The sequence below is a fragment of the Rhipicephalus microplus genome, unplaced genomic scaffold (assembly GCF_043290135.1).
Source record: "Rhipicephalus microplus isolate Deutch F79 unplaced genomic scaffold, USDA_Rmic scaffold_18, whole genome shotgun sequence".
NCBI lineage: Eukaryota > Metazoa > Arthropoda > Arachnida > Ixodida > Ixodidae > Rhipicephalus > Rhipicephalus microplus.
The window spans coordinates 5,321,743-5,347,384 of NW_027464591.1; the positions used below are offsets into that span (position 1 = coordinate 5,321,743).

General features: G+C 46.5%; 1 protein-coding gene across 1 annotated transcript; it reads left to right on the top strand.

Annotated features, from left to right (window-relative positions):
- Nucleotides 1-2,001: 2,001 nt before the first annotated feature.
- Nucleotides 2,002-22,713, top strand: LOC142785098 (uncharacterized). Its single transcript, XM_075883516.1, has 5 exons — nt 2,002-3,862; nt 12,204-12,406; nt 14,699-14,846; nt 19,809-20,021; nt 22,093-22,713. Exons 1-5 carry the CDS (start codon nt 2,105-2,107, stop codon nt 22,438-22,440), a joined length of 2,670 nt encoding a protein of 889 aa, XP_075739631.1. The 5' UTR covers nt 2,002-2,104; the 3' UTR covers nt 22,441-22,713.
- Nucleotides 22,714-25,642: the final 2,929 nt, after the last annotated feature.

Genomic DNA, 25,642 nt, shown 5'->3' on the forward strand with positions numbered 1-25,642 from the left:
TGTTCATGACACTAGGAGAACATTCTAGGCACTCTACTAAGGTGGCATTCTAAGCCACCCTAACTAAACTACTACCCATCATTCCCATGGTCGCTGAACGATGGATGGATGCTATGAGCGTCCCCTTTATAACGGGGTGGTGACAAGTATGCCACCAGGCTTGACAAAAAAAAAAAAAAAACTTTTTTCTTTTTTTTATGTTGGCCTAATGCCTCTACTTCGATAAATTCTATCCTAATGGAAAAAAAGGTAAATTTTCAGCTTAAGTTCTCTGCCATTTACGTCACACTGTCCATATTTTATTTTTCCAATATTTATTTTTGTCCTTTCTCTCTAATTTTCTGCCACCAATACTCTAACCGTCTCTTACTTATTTCAATCGCGGGTGTGTTCAGCTTTCCATTGTTGTCCCTAAAAAACGATCGCAGCGCCAGAGTGCCCTCTAGCTAATTTTAAGAAACTCTATGGTTTTCTTGTGCCAGTGTTCTGTGTAGCAGGTCTGATGATAAATTCAGGCTAGCTTTAGCGGCCTTACTTTAGCGTTTCCGTCAGCAGTTTACTTCAGCTAACAGTTTTACCTCATCTCTCTGTGACGTAACATCAGGTGTGCCCCAGGGCAGTGTCCTTGGTCCTTTACTGTTCCTAATATACATTAACAATTTACCCACAGGCATATCTTCTAACCTGCGTCTTTTCGCTGACTGCATCATTTACCGCTCAATTAAATCCACCGAAGATCACCTCGTACTTCAAAATGATCTCATATTAATTGCAAAGTGGTGTGACAAATGGCAGATGAGTCTTAACTCTACTAAATGCAAGGTTATCACTTTCAGCCGCAAGCGCATCAATTCCGATTTTTCATACCTCATAGATAGCACATTAGTATCCCAGGCATCATCGTATAAATATTTAGGCGTCCATCTCAAGCACAATCTTTCATGGGACATGCATATTAACACCATTACTGCCAAGGCATCCAGGTCACTTGGATACCTGCGCCGGAACTTGTGGAACTCGCCAAGCAGTCTAAGACAACTTGCCTATGAAACCATCGTTCGTCCGCAATTAGAATATGCTTCACCAGTGTGGTCTCCTCATCAAATCTACCTGACTAACAAGCTTGAGTCTGTACAAAACAGAGCCGCTCGTTTCATTACTTCCAACTACAGCCCACATTCCAGCATAACGCAGATCAAACATGACATACCGCTTGTGCCATTAATTGTACGTCGTTCCATTTCTCTTTTATCTTTATTCCATAAATATCGCTATAGCATCAGGCCATCTCCCTTACCACTGGAAGCGCCTTCACGCATATCACGCCGCTTGCATAATCAATATAGCATTAAACGCATCAGTGGACGAACTAAAACTTTCAATTCATCAGCACTTCCCCGAGCCATTGTTCTATGGAATGATCTTCCCGACAATATTGCATCTATCAGTAACCAACAAGCATTTCTTGACCAATTGCGTAAGCATTTCTTGAAATAGTATCATGTCGTCACCATTGCTTCGCGAATTCTTCCGCCATTCTTTCCTTTGCGAGTGTGTGTGATTGGAGAAAAATTGCTTCATGGAATAAGAAATGCTGTTCCTCACTTTGAAAATGCTTTGCACTGTACATATGTATGTGTGTGTATATATATATATACATATATATTTTTTTGTATTTGTTTGTTTTATTTTGTTTATTTTTATATATTTTATTTTGTTTCCCTGTATTTATTAATGCATTTTTCTCTGATATTTTTTGTTTCGTACTTGCTCCCCTTACTCAATGCCCTATCGGGCCCTGTAAGGTATCATGAATAATAAAATTTGTTGTTATCGCGTTCATTGTTTTGCCCGTGCGATAAAACTAGGGTAGCGCCACACCAAGGCTACTGGCGGCAGGAATACGATGTAGATGACAAAAAGCCCACTCTAAGAATTATTCGACTAAAGCTTAAAGTGCTGCTGTCGCGTGTAGATGACGCCACATGCATTTTTTTTCTTCTCTGGCTTGACCGTATGACATGTTTGTGACGTGCAGCGATGTAATAAAGGTAGTTGAGTGCGTTGCGTGTGCGCTGTGCCGTGGTACTGCGCGTCGTAAAACATGACGATTCAAGTTAACATAAACCTGGACATGCACCCAACGTGCGTGGACCTCGTTTTTCCGGATGGTGTACCAAAGGGGGGAAGTGTCCAGTTGAATTTGCTTCGCACTTCGTCCAGATTCGCGTACGTGAACGAACGCGAGTGCGTTCCCGTCGTCAGGCGGAGGGCGAGCGTGCTCGACCAGCGCTATCTCGAGGGAAACATCACTGTGCACGCTTTTCACGAAGATGACGGTCATCCGCTGTGCTTCCTGAAAGCGGCAGCCGCACACGAAGCGGAAATTCCGCGCGGCGAAGGGAATGCGGCTGCTATTGTGGCGAATGATGATGTCAAGCCGGCTTCGTCGCCTCTGACAGCGGTTCACGAAACGGCCGAAGATGTGGCAACAGTCATCTCGGACGCTGTTGGAGCCAGCAGTTGTGAGAATGGCGTTACCGAAGGAGACACCGCCGTGCGTGAGAAGACAGTGCGCGGTAAACCTGAAGTGGCCGCGTCCCGATCGCTTTTACCGCCGTTGTGCACATACATCTGCACAGTTTGCCATTTCCAGTCGACGCACAGGGAAGAAGTTCTGGAACACATCAAAAGTCACGAGAGCGTTCCCGTCGCTGCTTCCAATGTCAGGCAGCCGGCCGCTGATAAGGGTGCAGTCATGCGCGACAAAATCGCCCCACCGAGACTGCCTCGGCCGAAGAAAAAAGCGGCAGTTTTCAAGTGCGCCGAATGCAGCAAGCAGTTCCCGGCCGATGGTTTGCTGCGTATTCACGTGCGCATATACCACGGAGGCCCGCTTCAGTGCAAGCACTGCTCGTCCAAGTTTCGCAGCGAGCAAGAGCTGGACAAGCACATGCAAAGCGACCACTTGGACCGGGCGCCGCTCCGTTGCTCGTACTGCGCGTATGCCTTTTTCAGCGCCGACATGCTGGCGCTGCACGAGCTCAAATGTCCCGTCGCTAGGCAAAAGAAACAGACGGTCGCTTGCCAGCTGTGCGATTTCACGACGTCCGAGGCAAGCAGTCTGTGCCAGCATATCCAGGAGTCGCACACCGAAAAGGTGATCTACACGTGCGAGCCTTGCGGCCACCTGTCACTCGACTTCGGAGTACACCAAGAGCACCTCAAGAGCCACGGTCCTGACGGGAAGGCTGCTGCACCGTCTAGTCCCTCTCCAGCGTCTCATGCTGGGGAGCCCGTGCAGTGTCCACTGTGCAAGAAGGAGTTCAAGAACTGCCGCACTCTAAAGGAACACATAAAGCGTCACCCAAGGTCTGTGAGGCACGTTTGTGAACTCTGTGGTGAGGGTATCACGACAAATGTGGCACTGATCAAGCACCTCAACCGGCACAACAAGGAGACTGCACGCAAGTATCGCTGCCTCTTTTGTAGCAAGTGCTTCCAGACGACCTTCAGTGTGAGTCGCCACATGAAGAACATTCACCTGTTTGACCATGAGCACGGTTGCGAGCTCTGCCCGCACAAATTTGCCACGGTCAAGGAGAAAGCGGACCACATGGCCAAGGCCCACGTCGTGGCCATGCCGAAGGGCAAGCGCGTGCACAAGTGCACTGACTGCGATTTCGAGTCTGAAAGCATGGGTCGATTCGAGAGGCACAGAGCATCCCACACGGGCGTTTACCCCTACGAGTGCACCGAGTGCCCGAGGCGTTTTGCAGCCAAGGAGGAGCTCAGCCGACATGTGCACATCATTCACCCAAAAGGCCAGCAAAACTGTCCAAACTGCCCAAGGCTTTTCCAGGCAGGATGCTTTTGTGTGATAAATTGGCAGTGTTGCTCTCTGAGCGCATTTTGCTGTTGTAATTATGGCGATTTTTTTTTCTTTGGTCTTGCTGGAAACACATATTCCTAAAGTAATGCCTTAGTCGAGGGAGAGTGGCACAGGCGACAGCTGTCAGCTCATGATATATTGTCATGTGTTTGTTATCTGCGAAAAGCATCATTTTTGCTAGTAGAGTTGCATGGAGCAGAAATGTAACTGTGCTATAGCTATGTCCACAAGTATTTCCACAATGGAACTTGTAGCAGTTAGAGCCAGTCAAGTCACATCATTATTTCGCATTGCCGCAAGAACAGTAATGACAGTGCCCAAACACAAGCTGTTTATTGTGGTTCTGTTGAAGTTTATTTGTTATAGATGCAGGTAAATACATTTTAGTATCAGATAGAGCCCAATTTTGTAGTTGCTATGTAAGAGTACTAGTGTTGCACTTGGGAATTATTCATATGCGAAAGTAATGAGCTACAGGTTACCTAATCAGTACTGTGGAGGTGCCCTTTTGTGCCCACATTGGGATTCTACAATAATTGGTTTTGTCATGTCGGTTGAGAAGGTAACTGGTTACTGGTAACATTCCGTAACAACTGGTTAGAAGTGAGGGAACATAGCTTCAAGGAGCTATGAACATGTACTTTTGAAGCTGTAGAAGCTCTTCTACATGCTTCTCTTACAAAAGAGGGCAACATTTAGCGAGCATGTTGATACCAAAGGTGGTCTTGAAAAGCTACACTTGGCGTTGCCAGCATTATTGGTGTATCGTGGCACAAGGTAAAATGTGGTGGCTTCATCTAGTGATATTGTCACGGAGGCGAGATCAAGGTTTATTCAAACAGCTGATCGTCAGCCAGACGATATGGTGGATGAGTTCCTTGCGCCAGCTCTATGTTTTCTTGTCATCTTCATCTTCGGTGACCACCACCTTGGTTCACGTCTATATTGCACCGTAACATCACCCTCCCGCGGTGGAAGCGCTTTCTAAGGCGATGAAGAGCTAGCAAGGCAACATGGTATCAGTCTAGAAACGTGTGCGATGTCTGTCTGGGTTACGTGATCGAAGAAGCTGAGTCCACAGGTGCGATCTCGTAATTGACGTTGCTAAGTTAGCGGAGCACTCTGCAGGGGCTGTTGTAACGGGAGAGAAGCTTCTCGGATAAGCCGACTTGATGGCAGGGTACACAAAGGAGTACCAGAGATCCCGATGTGAAGTGGACGCTTCGATGTCGACTATTGTAACGATTTTTTTGCTGTGCTTGCGACAAAGATAGTCAGTCATGGGCGACTTGTTGAGCTCTATGTGCTCGAACAATGACGTCGCTGGCGTATGTAGTAGACAAGGGTCTGGTTGAAGGAAGGAGCATCTCAAATGGTAACACTGGATGCCGACCAAATAGCAAATAGAATGATGAATAACCCGCTGTATCATCTAGTGAAGATTTATAAGCAAGTGGTACAAATAGCAGTGCACTGTCCCAATCACGGTGATCAGACGAAACGTACATTGACAGCATCTGAGTAAGCGTTCAATTGAGACGTTCAGTGTAACCATTCGTCTGGGGATGATAAGCTGCGGTAAGCTTGTGCTGAGTGGAGCAGGTACGGAGAATGTCGTCGACGATAGATGAAAGAAAGTACTTTCCTCGATCGGTAAGCAGCTGTCGAGGAGCGCCATAATGTAGAATGACATCGTACAAGAGAAAGTCAGTGATGTCGTGGCACAACTCGTCGGCAGTGCTCAAGTGATGGCAAAGCATGTACTATAATCTGTGGCGACAGCAACCCATTTATTACCCTTGGTGGACGTAGAAAAAGAGCCTAGCAGGTCAAGTCCAACACAGAAGAATGGCTCCATGGGTATGTCGATGGGGTGTAAGTGGCCAGAAGGCAGTACCGAGGGGCACTTTCGTCATTGGCAGTGGTCACATGAAGCGACGTAACGATCCACAGTACGGTACATGTCGGGTCAGAAAAAGCAACGTCGCACTCGATCGTATGTACGAGAGGCACCAAGCTGACTGGCATTTGGTACATCATGAAGTTATTCCAGGACACTGTTGTGTAGATGGCGGGGTAGCACAAAAAGTAGTTCCGGGCCATCAGCATTGAAGATGCGACGATACAGGATGTTGTCATGCAGCTCCAACAGACTGGTCGGGTGACAGGGACGTTAGATGGTCGATAATAGCCACTAATGATGGGTCCTGTTGCTGTTCACTGGCGATGTCAAGCAAAGCGCGAATGGACAGCACGCAGGGGTCCGAGTCAAGGTCTTGTAGTTTGTGCTCTTCAACTGGATAACGTGACAAACAGTCTGTGTCTGTGTGAAGTCGCCCCGACTTGTATTGTACCTCAAACGAATATTCCTTAAGACGTAGTACCCAGCGACTGAAACGTCCAGACGGGTCCTTTAGTGATGAGAGCCAGCGGAGAGCGTGATTGTCCGTGACTATGGAAAACGTTCAGCCATATAGGTAGGGCCTGAATTTGGTCACAGCCCACACTGGCACTAGGAATTCACGCTCAGTAATGGAGAATATCTGCTCGGCGGGCGAAAGAAGACGACTAGCATAAGCAATTACTGGATCCTTGCCGTGCTGTCTTTGACCGAGAACCGCCCCAATTCCGTGGCCACTAGCATTGGTCCGAAGCTCTGTATGCGAAGCAGGGTCTAAATGGGCCAGTATTGGCGGCATAGTCATCAGATGGATAAGGGTAGAAAAAGAGTCAGCTTGCTCGGCACTTTTTTCAGGAGATCAGGAGCATTTTTTTTTTTTTTCAGGAGATCAGTAAGAGTCCAGGCAATGTGAGCAAAGTTGCGGATGAAGCGACGAAAATAGGAACATAATTCTACAAAACTGCGGATGTCTTTGGTTGAGCACGGTAGAGGGAATTCTCACACGGCCCACACCTTATCTGGGTCCGGTTGAATGCCGGCAGCACTTACAAGGTGACCGAGTATAGTGATTTCGGGCCGTCCAAAACAGCACTTTGCCGAATTCAGTCGAAGAGTGGCTCTGCGAAAGACATCCAAAACGGCAGACAGGCGTATGAGATGGCTCTCAATTGAGGGGAATAGAGGATGACATCGTATAGGTAACTTAAACAGATGGACCACTTATATCCACGGAGCAGGGAGTCCATCATGCATTCGAAAGTTACCAGGGCATTCCAAAGCTCAAACGGCATGACCTTGAATTGTTAGAGACCATCGGGCATCACAAAGGCAGTTTTTTCGCAGTCCATGGCGTAGACTGAAATTTGCCAATAACAGGACCGAAGGTCGATCGATGAAAAGTATTGTTTACCATGAAGGCAGTCGAGAGCGTCATCGATCCGTGGCAAAGGGTAGACGTCTTTATAAGTTACATTAAGTGGCGATAGTCAACACAAAAGCACCAGCTTCCATCCTTTTTTATTTTCACGAGCACGACGGGGGAGGCCCACTATCTGGACGACAGCTCTATAACGTCCTTAGTTTTCATTTTGTCAACTTCGCGCTGAATTACTTGGTGTTCCTGATGAGATACGCCTTATAGATGCCGGCGTATAGAAGTGGCGCCACCAGTGTTGATCCAGACAGATGTTTGACCCAGAGGGCAGTCGTCGAAGTCAAAAATGTCGCTATAATAGACAAGTAGATGATAGATTTGTAGCTTGCGCCGGGGCTAAATCGGGAGCGATCATTTTCGCGATGGCTTCAGGAGGCAGAGTAGAACTAGCATCATGACATGGAGACGAAACATCGGCATCCAAAGCGGCAATCACGCATTTGTCTAGCGAAGAGATGGTGGCCAATGACATGTCTTGAGAAATCACTTGAGTTAATATACTGTCATTGAGAAGTGGAATGACCACTGTATTACAGACCACGGAAACAATGGTCTGAGCAAGGGCGACGTCTCGCGCCATCAGTACGTCGACAATAGGAGGCACGAGGTAGTCACCGTCAGGCATATCACGTGAACAAGACAATGACGTAGGTAGTAGCTTGCGGTGGTAAGCGGGCATGATGATGATAGTGCAAGCGGGCAGGCAGGTCGGTCGTAAAATCGGCAAGCTGCGGCAACTCAAGCTGAAGAGCGTCTGTTGCACAATCAATCAGTGCGGAGTGACTGGACAGAAAATCCAAGCCAAGGATTAGGTTGTGGGGACACTGGTCAATGACGGCGAATTGAACCGAGGTAGAATGACCGGTTATACAAATACGGGCAGTGCACATTCCGTGAACGACAGCAGATCTTCCATCGGCGACTTGGAGTGTGCGGAAGCGGCAGGTGGGAGGACCTTATGCAGGCGGTGGCGAAGGTTTGCGCTTATTACTGAAATGTGTGCTCCTGTGTCAATAAGCGCGTAAATATGTACACCATCAACATCAATGTCCAGCAAACTTCGTCTTGTCAAAAGCGGATTTGAGGAAGTCTACAATGCAGCGTCACCTCCGGGCGCTGCACTGTTTAGTTTTCCAGGTAGGAAGAAGCAGGGTTGAATGGGGAGGACGGCAGGTGAGTCTGCGGTGAGCGAAACGACTGGCGTTGACCCGGAGGCAAGCGTGACTGATGACCACGGGGCGGCGGGGGAGCGGCTGTTTAACCTTGTGCATACGTTGGGGGAAGAGAAGTGGGTCGGCGGAGAAAAGTGGGTGTCACCCTGTCGGCGGTATGGCGCAGACAACATCCGAGGGGGCGAGGACCAGCTGGCATTGCAGTAAAGGACTACATGGCCAATACGATGGCAGTGAAAAGAAATCGGCCGGTTGTCGGCAGTCCTCCAAGCTGCGGGATCGCGAGAGCGGGCAGCAGTGAAGCGCTTCTTGGGACAGGACGAGGCTGAACGCCATGAGGTTGGCTGTGGACTGGTCATAGCGCACACCGAATAGATGCCGATGCTGGCGAGTTCCTGACAAACGATGGCCTGAACCATGGGAGCAGCAACTGGTGCCGTATCAGCTGTACCGGCGTAAGCTGGAGCAGGAGCAATGGCTTCAATCACGCGCCTTACGGTTCTAGTCACCTGGTCTGGCGAAACAGCTGTCGGTGTGCATTCTCACGCGACCTTCGCACGACGGCGTTGCAGCCTCGTTGGGAAGCCGGGCAAATGCGTCGCCGATGTGCCGGCTCTTTGCTTGCTCAAAGCGCCTGCACTCTTATAATGGCGTCCATGGTTGAGTGATTCTTACATATTAGGAGACTGAAGGCGCTGTTGGCAATCCCTTTAAGAATATGCCCAACTTTGTGGGCCTCTGGCATCTCGGCATTGACTTTCCGACACACAGAAATCACATCTTCGATGTACTAGATGTACGATTCTGTGGACGTTTGTGCCCGAGACGCGAGCATTTTGTTTGTAGCCATCTGTCGTCCGACGGGCTTCCCGAACAAGTCCAACATTTTCTGCCGGTACGTTTCCCAGCTCCCAAGTTCTGCTTCATGGTTTTCATACCACACTTCGGCGGTTCTCTTAAGGTAGAACAACTGATTCACCAGCATAAGAGTCGGACCTCAACGGCATCGAGTACTCACACGTTCGTACTCTGCCAGCCAATCCTCAACGTCCACTTCATCTGGATCTGCGGAACCGCTAAACGTGCCAGGATCTCGTGGGGGTTCAAGTACGAAGGTTGTAGTCGCCGGAGCAGATGTAGTCACCACATCATCTCTAGCCACTGGAGCACCGAGAGCAGATGCAGACACCACATTTTCCGTCACAGTTGCAGAGTTACCCCTCAAACGACAGCCGCTGCAAAGTTCCATTGCGAGGCGGTTACTCAGCACCTCCACCAAGTCTGACGGAGGCGAGATCGAGGTTTATTCAAACAGCTGATCATAACACAGACGATATGGCGGATGAGTACCACGCGCCAGCTCTACGTTTTCTGGTCGTCTTCGTCTTCGGCAACCACCACCCTGGTTCATGTCTATGTTGCACCGTAACAATGTGGCTAGATCTGATTAAGTTTCTGATAGCGTAAGTGCATGAGCATTTTTTCTGGCTTTGCACAATTGTATGGGGATGCCACTATGGTTGTGAAAACAAGACGAACAGGAGTACGGAAGCGTCGTAATGAATCACCAACCTGGTTGTGAAAACTGGCTCACACGAACAGGAATGATAGTAATATATTTAGTGCACTGTAACGTTTCCTAAGTCACTTAAGAAAGTTTTGGCTTTCATTTAGCCTGATGAATATACAAGAAGTTTCAAATGCCCCATATTAGTATTTAGCAGAACTTCACTTTCACTAAGTTTGTGTTGGGTCAGAAGTACATGAATGCCACTAAGGCAGTCTCGGCAGTTGCAGCTCTGATGCTTGTGTAGATGCTTGAATTTTGTTTGATTTGCATTTAGCATTGTTTTTATTTTACAAAGTTATGTTCAGGCGGGCAAAAGTGGCTGTACATTTCGGTACGTAATAGTTTTTTTAGGTGACCCGTATGTGGACAGCTTAGGTCTTGCTGGAAGCACAGAGCAACTTTAAACTGGTGACAGGCAGCGTGCGTGTGCACGAGCCATTTCAAATATGTAGGGAGGTAGTTTCTAGCTAAATTCAGGAGGTAGGATAAATGCACTGCATTTTATTGTATTTGTAGCCACTGCTGCGGTCATATTGCCGATCTGACACTACGCTCTTGGTCATTTTGTCGGGCCTACTGCACTACCCATCACTTGCAGCTTCATTCAGCCTCAACCCTTACAAATAACGCGCGAATGCGAGCTAGCCAGGAGAATGTGAAGAGCTTATGAGACGACGTTTTGGCCGTGTCATTGCTTGCACAGTATCCACATCTAAGTGGCAAAATACTTACAAGTCTCTACACGAAATTTGCAAGGTGCGAACCAGACTCTCGGTAGCAATGGCATCCGTAAATTATGAAGCACCCATGGGGTGTGAAATGAGTGTGGCCTTTTTTTCATGAGAGGCAGGTTTCAGAAGAGTAAAGGCAACATGCATTATATATGTAAGAAGCACTAGCGAAAACATTTATGTCTGTGTAGGTTTGCGCGCAGGCTTGGCAAAATGGTTGTGAAACACCACGGACCATGGTACATGACTTCTGCTTTTATCCTACATGGAGTGTGCAATGATGCCACTGCAGTTGGGCCAGAAAGTTGAATAGAGAGAGTAGAAATAAGAGAGCAGAGTTTGTCGCGTCACCATGACGCAGCAGCCGAGGCAAAGTGGGACTGTGTCCGCCTTACTTGTTATGCTCGATTCGGGAAGACATGGTAATGGACAATTCAATTTCTTCTAATGTGAATAGCAGTGAAGCTGCTTCAAAATTTCTTTTTGGTAAAATGCACTCCTGATGTCGCCTTACAACTTTGAAATGATTAACCGAAAATTTGAAATGGATCCTGGTAAGGTGCACCAAGATTCTTCAACATGACTAGATTAGTGTTATGTAGCTCCAAGCCAAGTAGGAATAAACAGGCTCGTTTATAAGCATGCTGCCCAGTTTTACATTTCCATCAGCATTTTAGAAAGGCGATTGCATGGCCGGGTCGTGTTCTTGCGACTCCCGGCTCGCTTGGCTTTCAAAAATTTATTTTTGCCCAATGCTTTTAGGAAACCAGAAAGAGCAGGCATTGTTAAAAAGGTGAATGCTAGTCTTTTGAGACATTGCTTCGAGGAGTACATTAATGCTAAATCTTAATTCCATCTTAATTCTGTTTTTGTTGTGTTGAAAGCTTGGATCGGAGCCTCCATTTGGCTTCCAAGCCACCTTGTCACTGCAGTTCATTCAAGCAGTTGCAATGCACATGTGAAATTACACAAGAATGTGCTCAACATCACTGGTTGCAGCACTGCAGATTTCTTGGCTTTCCAGAAAATTGCTATCTTGTCGATCTTGTCAAGGCAGTGAAAAAAAAGTTGCCTGTGCTGAAAGGGCCCCTGTGAACGTACCCCCCCCCCCCCTCCGCAAAGATCTCTGTTGATGCCTTTGCTCTCCATCACTTAGTTGGGAAAACGCTTCTTTGTAATATGAAGCCACAAGGAAACCTTTGCAGTTTTCTCAGAAAGGAATCTTCTTTGTTGCTGAAAAATTGGTTTTTTGGTACGGAGATCAAACCCAGGGCCAACACCTTTTTAAGGGGGTCTCTTTACGGATTGAGCTAACCAGGAAGCTAGCAAATGACGCCACGAGAGGGAATTCATTGATAACTCGAAGCACATGGACACGTTATTGCAACTCTCGGCGATTGTGCTCAACTAAAAAAAAAAAATCTGGGAGGGAATTTGGTATTCAAAGCTTACTTTTAACGTTGTGTGACTCAATCATAGTTACTTTTTTTTGTTTTTTGACAGGACCAGCTGGAGTTCGAAAATCACCTGGCTCTGCATCACAGTGGCCAGTCGCACCCGTGCGAACAGTGCGGCCACCACTTTGAGAGCGCAGAAGCACTCCGTGAGCACCACGACAAGCAGCATGACCTGAACCTTCCTTACGAGTGCCGCCTCTGCCACCAGCGTTTCTGCAATATCGGCCAGCGGGTGTCACATGTCCGCAAGTGAGCAGCCCACAACGTTTACGCATTCTCATGCTCGACTAGCAAGCGGTTGAAGCTCTTCGCGAGAAAGCCGGAAAAGACGAGAAAAACTCTTTTGTCATGACGACTTTTAAAGGGGCCCTGCAAAATTTGTTCAGTTTAATCAAAAAAACACTGCTGATCAATAGTCGAGGCACCTGAGAACATGAGCCGAACTTTATAGTGCAGCACAGAGCCCGGAATTCACAATTCGTTCTCAAAGTTGGCCAGAAATTATGCGCTTTTCTCTCAGCAAATGATGCCGTAAACCAAAATTACCACACCATAATCCCAAAGTTTGCATCCATTGGCTGATCTGAGGATTGCGAGCTGCGAAGTTATCGTGGCCGCCGTGGGATAATGCCGCGTGCCCATGTGCACATTCGTGATCGCGCTGAAGGTGAGTGTCATGATATGAGCTGACGAAAGGACCCACCTTTTGCCACTTTGTCACCATCCCCCTGCGTAGCTTTCAGGGCCGCTCGCTGGTAGGAAAAAAAGAGAGAATTAAGGTAAATGCACAAGGATACATGCACCGCATTAGGACATTCTCAAAATTACATTCCCTATAGTAACGTCTCACAGTTCGAAAAAAGAACTGTGAGACGTTACTATAGGGAATGGCACGAGTGGTTCAAAAATTCCATTTTCACGTGGTTACACTGGACAGGTCGTGCCATCTAGCAAGGCACAGTTGAACCAAAACATGTCTGCCACCTCGCAGCCAATGGCAAGAAGTTTATCAATGGGTGTTGTTGCTGCTCTGGCTCCCACTGCTTTTGTTCTCTCTACTAGTGTCGGTGACCGTGCAGTAAAGCTGGGCAACGTTATGCACAGCAACAGTGACATCAGTCGATCTGCTTCTTGAAGTGGGTAATTTAAAGTGTGCCAACTTGATGCGGGCCACTAAAACGTTACTTTATTTCAAAATAAGCCCTTCCTTGGCACAAAAGTAACACTGCGAGGTTTCTGGACTGCTATTTCAACGATCGACATTGACTTAATAGTTGCCTTTAGTGTCCCTTTGATGCCACTGTGTTGGTAACCATAGAATTCTTCTTGATTCTTGGCTACTTCGGCCAAAATTATTGACACTGTATACATTGCACTTAGTTGGGACTGTGTGTACTTTGTCAGGGCTATAGGGCAGGTGATTGGCTGATGTACCCTCCTACTGTGTACAGTAACAACAATTAGAACTTGCAGTACTGCAGAAGTCAACAGCTTGTGACCAGTGCGAGATCAAATGGCAGCCTTGGCTGTTCTTTTTGTCTCATGTAGACAGTTGTCCGGCACCCTGTTTTGCCCAGTGTGAAGCCTGTTTTGCAGTATTGCCTTTATTTAAATACAGATGAATTCCTTTATGAGAGGCACTGATGTAACAGACAGATGGATAAAATAGACACCAGTGTGCCTACATTGAAGTAGGTGTTGATAAGGAAATGCATACGTGGTACCCTGCTTATAAGAGACACCTCATTTGAAAGACTGAAGTTTCTCATGTTTCATAAAGGGATCATCTGTACAACTTGGATGATTCGAATGGCATTACAGCATTGCTACTTGTCCCATAAACTGAAGTTTTCGGCACTGAAAACCTCCACCACATCATTTATCTTATCGCAGGTAGCGATTCTGAAACACTTACAGTAGTTGCAGCCCTCATTAATGCGACGTTGATTGTCTTGGAGCCTCAAACCATCGAGAGGCAGCTTTCCCGTATTTCAGAGGTTTTCATCGAACAAGAATGCACAATGTTTTGCATTGCTGTTTTCCCAAGAATGGAAAGGGACCACTGTCTACCATCACAGATCGACCACAGACATGTTTAATAAGTGTTCTGCCAGGCTTGCAGAGCTATTTATTATATGGCGGTGGAAGTTCGAACCTCTGAATGGTCAGGCATGAATTAACTTCTTGAGATAGTATAATTAACTTCCAGAAAATTGGCAAAATAGTTCTCGACTGAATCTTTTTCTTCCTGATGTAGTAGCTCATACTTGAAAAGGCAGGGAAGCATATCATTTTATTTGCTAGACAGTTACAGTATCGCCTCACATTTCTAGTGTGCAAGGCTCACTTATGACAAAAAAGCTGCCTCAATAACTAGGCAGGGATGTTTGGCTTTAGTGTTCCATAGGCAATGGTTGATTCTGTAAGTGCCTAATTAATAAAGAAGGCATCAGTGCACGTAACAAATTACGACTTACTTCGCTTCCTAATCCTGTGCGCAGTGCCTTTCCTAGTTTCTCTTGATCTGGAATGTTCTTGCAGGTATCACCCACGTGTGCTGCTCAAGTCTCATGTGTGCGACATATGTGGATCAGCTTTCCGCTACCAAAGCGGCCTGGCAGTGCACAAGCTCGACAAGCACACTGGACGCACAGAGGGGCGTCTCTTTGAATGTGAATACTGCGGGAAGGTGCGTTGCAATACTGGCTCCTAAATATGTGGTGCGCTCGCACACCATTGGAGGGCATAATTAACCATTACTCACTTATATATTTCTTTCACTGATATTTATTGTCAAGTTGCACACTCACCTACAGACACGTGCACTGCCCTCCTCAGCGCTCGCTCACATTCCTATACATGCCCCCTTATACTGACTGACTAGCAGTTACAATCAAGTCACATCTCTCCAGATTTACTGGCAAAAGTCAACGGTTTAATACAGTCGAACCCCGCTACAACGAACGTCGCTTCAACAAAATTTCCGCTACGATGAAAAATTCAGTTTCCTGTCAGCAGTTCATAGAAGTCAATGCATAAATATTGTCGCCACAATGAACACTTTTTCTTCTGCCACCCCACTTCAACAAAATTTCACGATGCAATTCCAGGCACAGATATTTATTCCTATACAGGATACCCAATTTTTAAGACTGATGCATTTTGAGAACCTGAAAATACGTCGATGGAGTGTAAACACGCGTTGCCACCACCAGTAATCGTCGCTGTTCAGCAAGTATGGGCGCCGCCGTTGCTTGATAGCAATGACAATGGGACTACTCTGCTCATAAAGGATGGTCCTGCTTTTGCCACTGGCTTGTTTTCGAGCCGCAGACGATCCAAAGCTTAAGCTCAGTCGCTCAGTTCATGGTTTTCTTCACGCAGCTGCAGCGTGCAACTGCAAAGTGATGCCTTTTCAGATTCCAATGCTTATCATTTTATTTGCGCTTGGCCAGTGTGGTACCTAATCAGAGCGGCTGTGCATCAGCATTATCAACCAAATCAGCCAGCCGCGAGATTTCGATGATAAGAATGGCATAGAATAAGGCAAAAGTCACCTCTTCACGATACCATGCCTCCATCTTGTGGGGTCTCCAATTGGCGAGCAAGCGCCACACCACGCTCTTGGAGTGAAAGGACACCGTTGACACGGTCGGTATAGCAAAACACATACATACACTTATTTAACTACTTTTGAACGACGATATCGTCCGCCGAATCGGTACATCAATCGTTATCAACACGCTAAGTCATCCTTACACAAAATTACCAAACACTCAAACAACATGACAAACACAATAACACGCCCAAGGCGGCGGCGCCAATGCTTGACTTACTACGTGGGCCCCTTGGCGCGCAGGCCCGTGGTGCCACGCGCCAAGGATCCACGCTAGAGACAACCGTTCGCGGCAGCCGCCACACGTAGAAGAGGCTCGCTCAACTCTCGCCCGCCACCAAGGCTCGCTTCCGCCAGGGGTCACTGCCGGCGCTACCCCATGATGATGATGACGATAGTGGTGCTCAACCCAAATACAACGCCATCTATCGCCTGGCGGTTGTCACCCGAAATGCGGCTTTGGGTCGCGACACGTGCGCCACACCGCGCAAACAACTTTACAAGGGGTGTCAGCACCCCCACATTCTCCCAACCTTAAATCAAACCATATCCCGAAAACAAAAAGATACACTACACAAGCTTTAACAAAAAAAAATTACATCACATGTCCATAATGTCCTTGCACCATGACACCGCCGCCAGTTGACACTGCTGCACTGTCCGGCGCGACGAACCGTCGCTAGCGCCGACACGTCTTCCAGTTGCGGCCAGCACTCACGAGGGCGCCGGACTGCAGGTAGTTGCGCAGGTCTCAGGCGTCTCCATCGCCCGACCTCAGGACCGCATTCCTGGCCAGCGGCGCTGACGATGTGCAGAAGACAGCCGGCCGAGGATGACATCCCTCTCGCTGAATACATAAAAAAAAACTCGAAAGAAACAATGCAGCAGGGCCTAGGGAAAGGAGCTTCGGGCATTTCGGCCACGTAGTACGATGGTCAGTACTGCAGCTAATACATCGGCGGCGGCCGAGACGCCCATCAAAAATAAAGGTCACTTTTCCTAATTCGTGCATCGCATGATAAAAAAAAAAAGTGAGGGAAGCAGAGCGCAACACCTCAACGCCACGATCCACCTAGTTGTGCCACGTGCGACAGGCGGCTGCGCAGGGCCTTAGGCCTAATGAGTCGCTCGACAACAACTGGCATCCACCCAGCACCCAGCCTAGGCGCAGAAGAGGCAGCCTTGAGGAGACATCCACTCTGTGAGGTGGCCCTATCGCTCGCCGCACACAGCCAGCAGCTTACCGAGCGATCGGCGTCCACCGTCCCGGACGGTGTTATACGATGCCTCAGCGTCGAGCCGCAATACCAGAGAGCAACGACACCCGGCTCCCTGAGCCCGAAGAGATAGAAGAAGCTATTTACAGAAAATCGGACGACCAACGAGGCTTCCGTACTCACTCTTTTCGGGCCTAGCCTACAAACCACGTGCTCTAGGCCTTGCTCACCCCAGGATGCAGACCGCTTAGCTCTCGTCCCAATTCAACAACAGTTTTGAAAACTAGCACTAACAAAAAGAACAACAATTGCGAGCAAAAAAAAATAAAAACTCAACCTGCCGACAAATTCAAACCGATCTCCTCACTTCTCAACAGAGCACACCGCCGACGCTAGCAAAGAAGTCCCCCTAGGCCTACTCTACCCCGGCTCTAACAAAAGCTTGTACCGAACCGCAAAAACCATCGTCCGACACTCCTAGAGCCCCACGTTGGGCGCCAGTGTGGGGTCTCGAATTGACAAGCGAGCGCCACGCCACGCTCTTGGAGTGAAAGGACACTGTTGACACGGTCGGTACAGCAAAACACATAAATACATTTATTTAACTACTATTGAACGACGATATCGTCCGCCGAATCGGTACATCAATCGTTATCCACACGCTAAGTCATCATTACACAAAATTACCAAACACTCAAACAACTTGACAAACACAATAACACGCCCAAGGCGGCGTCGCCAACGCTTGACTTACCACATGGGCCCCCCGGCGTGCAGGCCCGCAGTGCCACACGCTGAGGACCCACGCTAAAGAAAACCGCTCACGGCAGCCGCCACGCGCAGAGAAAACTCGCTCAACTCTCGCCCACCACCAAGGCTCACTTCCGCCAGGGGTCACTGCCGGCGCTACCCCATGATGATGATGGCGATAGTGGGGCTCAACGCGAATACAACGCCATCTATCGCCCGGCGGTCGTCACCTGAAATGCGGCTTTGGGTCGCAACATGTGCGCCACACGGCGCAAACAACTTTACTGGGGGTATCAGCACCCCCACAATCTTGTCGTTGTCGCATACACTTTGATGGCGGATGTCTCCTGGTGTTAACGTATTAATGAAACTGTTTGGTACGTTTACGAATGCGGTTATAGGCGTTATTTCAGCGGTTTTCACCATGGCCTCGCTATGCATGACTGTGAATCAGGCCGTAATGCTGCTAGAAAAAAATAGGAAGTAGCGGACACTTTTTTAATTTTAAGAAAAAACGTTCCTTGTTTTAGCTTGCTCAGATCAGCTGTAATTTTTTTATTTCACTACAGCGAAATTCTCGCTTCAATGAAGTATTTTCCGCGCCCCGTGAGTTTTGTTGTAGTGGGGTTCGACTGTATTTTGGCTGGAATTGTTACAGCCCTGCTGAGCAAGATGTGGTAGTTAAATAATCATTTCTTGATTACCACTTGGTGTGGTTTTTCTCCAGTGCTTTGTTGTTTACGTCACTGCCACAGGATTCTGTATTGTATTAAGAAATTTTTCAAAAAAGAAAAATGCGAACATGTACCAAGAGTTAGAAACCAACTCACTTATGACCACCTAGCCAAGAGTTCACATACACGAAGTGTGCCTGGCATGTCCCAGTTGCACACAGGTGTGGTAGTGTTCTGCTGGAACATTAATCTATTGCTGTATGCGCCATACATGCTTCTTTAGGTTGCACAGGAGCACAATAATATTGTCAATGAGGTTCCGGATCTTTGTCTGGCACTGGAGTTTTGTCAGTTTTCTGCAGTTCATGCAAAATATCTTATATTCTCAAGATGGGGTTTCTCAAGCCATGTTCAGTGGAATGCAGGTGTCCCATAAGTGGCGTATTAGAGCGGTGCTCTGTTAGCAGTCGGAATGAATCCGGCGCTCTGTTTACCCATTCAATGGGGTGATCATGAGATCTTACCAAGGCATAAGTGGATAGATAGACAGATAGATAGATTTTTAGAGAGACAGACAAACAGATAGACAAATAGATAGATGCTCAAAGTGCTTACAGCATGCAAAGAAATGCTTTGCATATTAAAAGTTGGTAACTTTTATGGGCAAAATAATAACCTAATGAAAGCCATGTGACTTCAACAGTCAGTAACAAGCAGGAACAAAGCAAGCTCTGAAAGCATTCTTGTGGACTTTGGCAAAGATCTTTCAGTAAGCTCACATGTAAAACCACATACTACTTGTAACTGGCCACCTAAACTGCATGGAACCTTTACTGTGCACCATGAAATGGGCATGTGTTTCATTGTGCATTACGCTAAATTTCCCTGTCTAAAATGCCAGCTATTCATTTTGAATCTCGTGTGAAACATTTGCTATTCATAAGCACAAATATTTTTGTAATAGTTTAAGAGTATTTCGAAAGGCCAACTAAAATAAAATAAATGCAGAATTATTGAAAAAGTGTGATAAATATAATACCTGGGGACAGATGTTGTATAGTTAACTAGGCCGTGTCACTCTGAGAGACCATTGGCTACGCAACGATTGTTTGAGCTCTATTGAAAAGTTCTGTGCATTCGAGAAACGTTTATTTCTGATACATTCAGGCTTTTAACGCTAAGATTATGCATACAAAAATGTGAGTGTCATCGTTTTAGTGTAAATTATAAAACAGGCTTTTAAGTGTTCGGGAATTACTTGAAAAGTATTCACTTCAGTTTACTTCAGAAAGTATATTCAATATTCTATTGATTGTGCCTCAAAAGGTGTTATTTGTACTCCTTTCTGCATCTTCAAGTTGATCACATTTGAGCTTGCTCAATGTAACTTGCAGGTATTCGGACGGAGCAATGTGCTGGCCATGCACCTGCGCCTACACACTGGGGAGCGGCCGTATCTGTGCCAGCACTGTGGAATGACCTTCCGAAACCCCACCAACCTCAAGTATCACACCGTCAACATGCACACCAAAAACTACGCAGTCTTTTGCCCCATCTGCTCCCGTGGGTTTGTTGTGCGACGAAAGCTGGCCAAGCACCTCATGCAGGTCTGTACGCACGCCACTGTTGCACACATGCATCACCTTTGGGCTGCACTTCAACTTGGTACCTTGCTTTATTGGGTATTTGCAAAAGTTTCAATCGCTTGACACCTTTCAGGCCAAGATGAGATGCTGCAGGTTGGTGAACAAATATGGCTGTTTTGTTGGAAATTAGTGCAAACCCTTTGTATAATGAATCAGTCGGAATAATTGATAGTTTGCTTTGTTGTATTACTGAAGTTTATTTTGTTATGGTTGCTTAAGGATCCCTTTTGCTACATGAAAGGTGCCACAAGAAATAAGGCTACACAAAAAGACAATTTCAATAACAAAGATTTCGGCCAGTTTCACGCCGTGCAATACTTTCGGACAGTGAAGTTGTAAGTGCGCAAGTGTGTGCGATTGGCTAAGAAGGTCACGTTGCTTTGTAAATATGCTGCTGGATATCAAATATGTGCTCTTACACTTGATTGGGCATAGCAAGGTCGCGTGACCTACAGACTCAAGTGATAGCATTGCACCAGATGTGTCGTACACAGGATTTGCTGGAGGCACAGCCGGAGCCCTGCCATGTGTGTATTCGCTGTTATCTACATGGACACCCATACACACCCAGATGCCTTGCCTTAATTGATCATAATAATTGTACATCTCCAATGACTAAAATCCCAAGCAAGTTCTGCCAGAGAAAAACCCCCTCCCCCTGCTTTTTTGGAAGATTTGAAATATGCACCAATAACCGAACAAATACCTTCTTTCTTTGCACCATTTTCACTATTCACTATTCCATTCACTGTTCTTATTCTCCCGAGCAGCATGAAGAAAAACTGTGAATATATGCATATTCAATGAAGCATTTCATTAGAAATGCTGGTGTGCATTCTTTATTCTTAGTGGCTCTTGCATTGCCACCTTGAATTTTCATCCAAGGCCAAGCCCCCCCCTCCGAATCTTGTAGAATTATCTTTCACTTCAGGGGGACCACTTGCTTGGGATTTAGTTGTAATGTAATTAATGAAAATCTATATCATAATTTGTACTGAAGCTCATCATCACCATTTAGCTTTAAATATTTATTTATTCACTTTCCTCTCTTGTCTCGTGACTTGCGTAACGCCTACTACTACCAGTACTACAACTACTACTCGTAATGCTTTAACGGCAGCAGGGCAGGGTACACTGAGAAAACTTCACTGTAAAAGAAATGTGGGCAGCTTGCACTAATAGTGCAAGGCTGACCTAGATTAAAAGCAAGGTCTTAATTACCATAGTGTTAATTAATCCAGTCATAATTGCGAATATGTTACTTAAAACAATCAATTATTTTTGTGGCCCTAATTATTACTGCCCTAACTGGCATAGTTATAATTAGCATAGTCATAGTTAGCATAGTTTTAGCAAAGTGCTCTTTCTCTGTTACTGTCTATTTTTATCTATCCATTCTCTTATAATTTTCTGTCTGGTACTTGTCTTTTGAAAGCACACACATGGAAGAAATGCCAACATTGGACATCTATCATGTCAACCTCAATGACGTGCTGGCCACAGGCCTTGTTATCCGCCAAATCCTTGGCAACGCAGAAAAATGTGCTGTAACTACCCTCATTTTTGGAACGTATGTCACCAAAAGCAGCCTGCCTATACCTATAGTTAATCTTAAAATGAAAGAGACAAAAAAAATGCATGCTGGCCAAGCTCTCGCATTGTACGTGCTCAGCACAGCTTTGTTTTTTGGTAATGTGAACCAGCAGAACAAAGAGCTTTAACAGTTCCACTGTTATAACAGTGTTCGAACCTAAGAGCTGGCTGCACTCCTGTTAACCTCTCAGTAAAGGGAACTCATGGTTAAATGAAACACATTTTCTGGTCCCTTCAGCTTCCGTTTGAGTCTACTGTATGGTGTGGCAAATTACAAGAGATGGGCTGCGCATGCTCTCTTCCCACCATCGTGAAGTGTATGCTCGCTTTCAGGTGCAGTGCCAGCTAAGGATCTTGAATACCAAGAGTGACATCAGTTTTGAAGCCGAGGCAAACAGCCGAACATGATGTAACAGCCCTATGTCTCGACATCTTCCAGGTGCACAAAGTGACGGGCATGGTGAACACAACTTCGCGAAAGGGTCGCGCCAAGCCTGTCTACATCGAACACACCACGGTGCCGGTGGTGTCCATGGAGACTGGCGACGATGTGATGCTTAATGTGATGCAGATTGTAGAAACTGCCGATGACGGGGTGACTGCCACGGAAGTCGGCCATGCCGTTGCAGGACTCGGTGGTGCTGTCACTGTGGCTGACGACATGGCGGCCACCGTCACAGAGGAGACTGTGGTGGACGACGTGGTGGAGGAAGCAGTGGAAATGGTGGACATTTCAGACGTCGAGTTCGTCAGTGGTGCGACCGTTGAGTGCTACACCGTTAGTTGACAGGCTGCAGGACCACCTCAACTTGGTCATCGTAGAGAAGCCTTGATGAGCTCATGTAGTTTACATGTCTGTTTGACCTGTCATCTTTCATTAAAACCAACCTTAGTATGTTTCGTGCTCTTAGAAAGGAGACCTTGTGCAGTAGCTATGGACATTTGACGAACTTTTTCGCCTGAATTTTCATCTGACATCTGTTGAAAACTAATCGTGTGAGCGTGCTACATGCTCACAAAGGTTACATGCTCACAAATAAACACAGTCAAATCTCATTAATTCAAACATGCCTAATTGTAACTTCTGGTTGATTCGAGCTCATGCTGAGGTCTCGTCAAAGCTATGTGTATTCCAATGGGCAAAAACACCCTGTAATTCCAATGCGCAAGCACTTGCGACAGTTAATTCAAACATACCACGCTCCGAAAATGCTCTCAGTGCCATGCCAAATTCCGCGGCGGCACCTCTCAACGCTGCGCCCGAAGAAGAAAAAGAAGAAAAGGAAAGAAAAGACTGGCGGATTGTTTGCTCTCTCTCAAATGCCACTCTGCAATGCGTCTGTGCCACGCTTCTCCCTTTTCCATCTCTGCACGTAGAGACCCTTCTCCTTTCAAGGCCTGGCGCGGAGAGAGCGAAAAAAAAAAGAAAGCTGTTGCGGAGCGTCCTCCTTTTTTGTCGCAGAGGGTAGCAATGATCCATTGATTTTGGAAAGGAGGGAAGAAAGCACCTAATTTCTGTCTGCCTCTTGGGTGACAAGGCGCAACGCAGTCTTAGCCGTCGTCTCTGAGTCACGGAGAGGGAAATCGCTTTGCACCGCTGCGCCGCTTCTCGGTCATGTGGCCCGCTGAGCGCTTTCTCAATCCTTTCCGCTGGCTGTGTGAGGAGGACGGCTCTCTCGGCCGCGCTTGGCGCGTCTGTAAGGTCGGCACAGTAGTTATGAAAAAGCCACGCCGAAGAGCTTCAAACTCCGCAGAAAACGTTATACTTAACACACTGCGGTCGTTTTTTTTGTAGACTATTTGATAGAATAATTTAGTTTGTTATATCCATTTACCGGTTAATTTTACTTCATTACAGTGAAGTTTAAAATGCATGGTTCTAAATGGAGCTTTTAGGGGGAATTTCATTTACATTGTTATATCCATTATTTTGTTATATTCAGTTATTTTTTAACGAGATTTGAGTGTACGACCAATTACGGTAGGGCAAACGACAAATCAGGGAGGCTGTAGCATTGCTGCAGCAGTACATTTGTATCCTGGTTTTACCTGTAAGGTACAACGTATTTTCTCGCGTATAACGTCCACCCTCAGCAATGATCCACAGAAAATTTTCCAAAATTAATCCCCGCTTATTGTTGTAAAGCTAGCTTCTCTGCGTAGTGTTGAGCACCGCCCTGAAGCCACCTTTGCACACCGAGTATGTACGTTTGTTGTCCAGACTGTATTTCGTGTGAGCGTTACGCGCAACAAAATATAGTAATTATTATGCACACGTTTTGAAGAATTTTGAGAATTTTTTTTCTCATATAGCAAAGCTGCTGTTCACCGTCAGAAGTGCGAGTAAGCAGCAACACTCCCGGTGATTCGACTAATTTGCTCAGGTGAGCCAGAAACTAATTGAAGAGCTTCATTTTTGGCACATCGTCTTTATTTTTTCTTCGTTTTGAAGGTGGTTGCATTTGCCAAGCGTTAATTGAAATCTACATGTCTTGGCCCCATAGGTCGGCGAAAAATACAGAGTTCACTCACACTCATTCGTGAAATATATTTTGCCTGACTTATACTCACCAAAATATCACTAATTCGGACTTGAACTCACAACTGGATCGAAGCCTGAGTGAGAAGACTTGTTAATAAGTTCACCGACCCATGCATGGCCCTGTATTTTCTCGCCTTCGGCTGTTCCGCACGGCCTGCTTGGCGTGCTGACAGTCACTGGAACTATTTGTCAAAGTTTTGTTAACTACCTTGCAAAAGCAGCTATTGACCAGGCACCGATGCGAAGATTTACCAGCCTCCTTCCCCCCCCCCCCCCCCCCCTGTTTTGTCACATGCAACTATTGTGCTTAATCGTCCTGCTTTATCAACATAATCGACCTGGCCCAAAAAACTCTCGATGCTGGTTTACAGCTGCATTCAAGGGGGCCATCGCTGCATTCTACGTGCTGAAAAAACTAACAGTGCATGGTGGGAAGCAAGGGGCGAGTTTTTCAACTGGTGGTGTGACAGCAGTGGATTGCAATGTGACTAAATTTTTCACTGGTGACGGCATGCATCGAGGTATTCGCAAGTAGAAATCTGGACACTTTCCATTGATCCAGCACATGTGTACAAGCTATGCGATCAGTATCATGGTGTCGCATGTCACATAAACAGTCCATGTCTTCACCGAGGAAACAAAGTCAAAGGCGCGCATCAAAACCAGCACGGTCAGGGCATTAGGTTGTCAAGACGACTGGCTTGACACTAATGAGTTAACATGTGTAGTCAGTCACTTATGTCATTAGCCCACTAAGATGGTGGCACATGAGCAATTAACAAACATTGCTGCATTGGCAGCAGCATGGTTTTGACTGCTTTATGAGAGGCGTAAGGAAAGCCATTGCCTTCAAGTGCTATACCTCGTTTAGAAGTACTAGCGACCAAACGAAGGCGGCTTTTCGTCGGCTGCGCTAACATTCTTTAGATATCACAGAGTCACAGGAAAGTGTGTGTCATAATCTTGCTAGGCAATGTTGCGCTATTTTTTTGTACGCACGAGCACAAAGCGGAATAAGTTATGTAAGCGAGACTGCACTCTCACAAATTATGAAGATATTGTTAACTCGGAAATGTTTTGAGCCATGTTAAGCAATTTTTTATTTTAATGTAAATAATGGCACATTATCATTGCTGGCTAAATGCTTCATTGAGGGTTTTTGTCGCATTTTTCTTGTGTTTGTGCTTCAAGAAATGCTGCATACCTATATGTTCTTTATTACACCAAAGGAAGCAGCATGCATTGTGTGGTGTCTCGATGTGGAGAAAACGCCAGGCTCTTGGAGTTAACGGACATAGCAGACGCGGTTGGAACAAATCAAGCCAAACAACACACATTTATTTAACTGCCTTAAGAACGACGATATTGTCAGCCGAATTATTACACATTGTGATCCACACGCTAAACAACCTTACACAGTATTACACAACACTCAACAAATCGACAA

Bases quoted from the DNA above. Each gene is read 5' to 3' on its own strand.
- LOC142785098 (XM_075883516.1), top strand. From the start codon at position 2,105: ATGACGATTCAAGTTAACATAAACCTGGACATGCACCCAACGTGCGTG. The intron at 3,863-12,203 runs GCAGGATGCTTT...GTTTTTTGACAG, and splicing joins ACTGCCCAAGGCTTTTCCAG to GACCAGCTGGAGTTCGAAAA. The intron at 12,407-14,698 runs GTGAGCAGCCCA...ATGTTCTTGCAG, and splicing joins CGGGTGTCACATGTCCGCAA to GTATCACCCACGTGTGCTGC.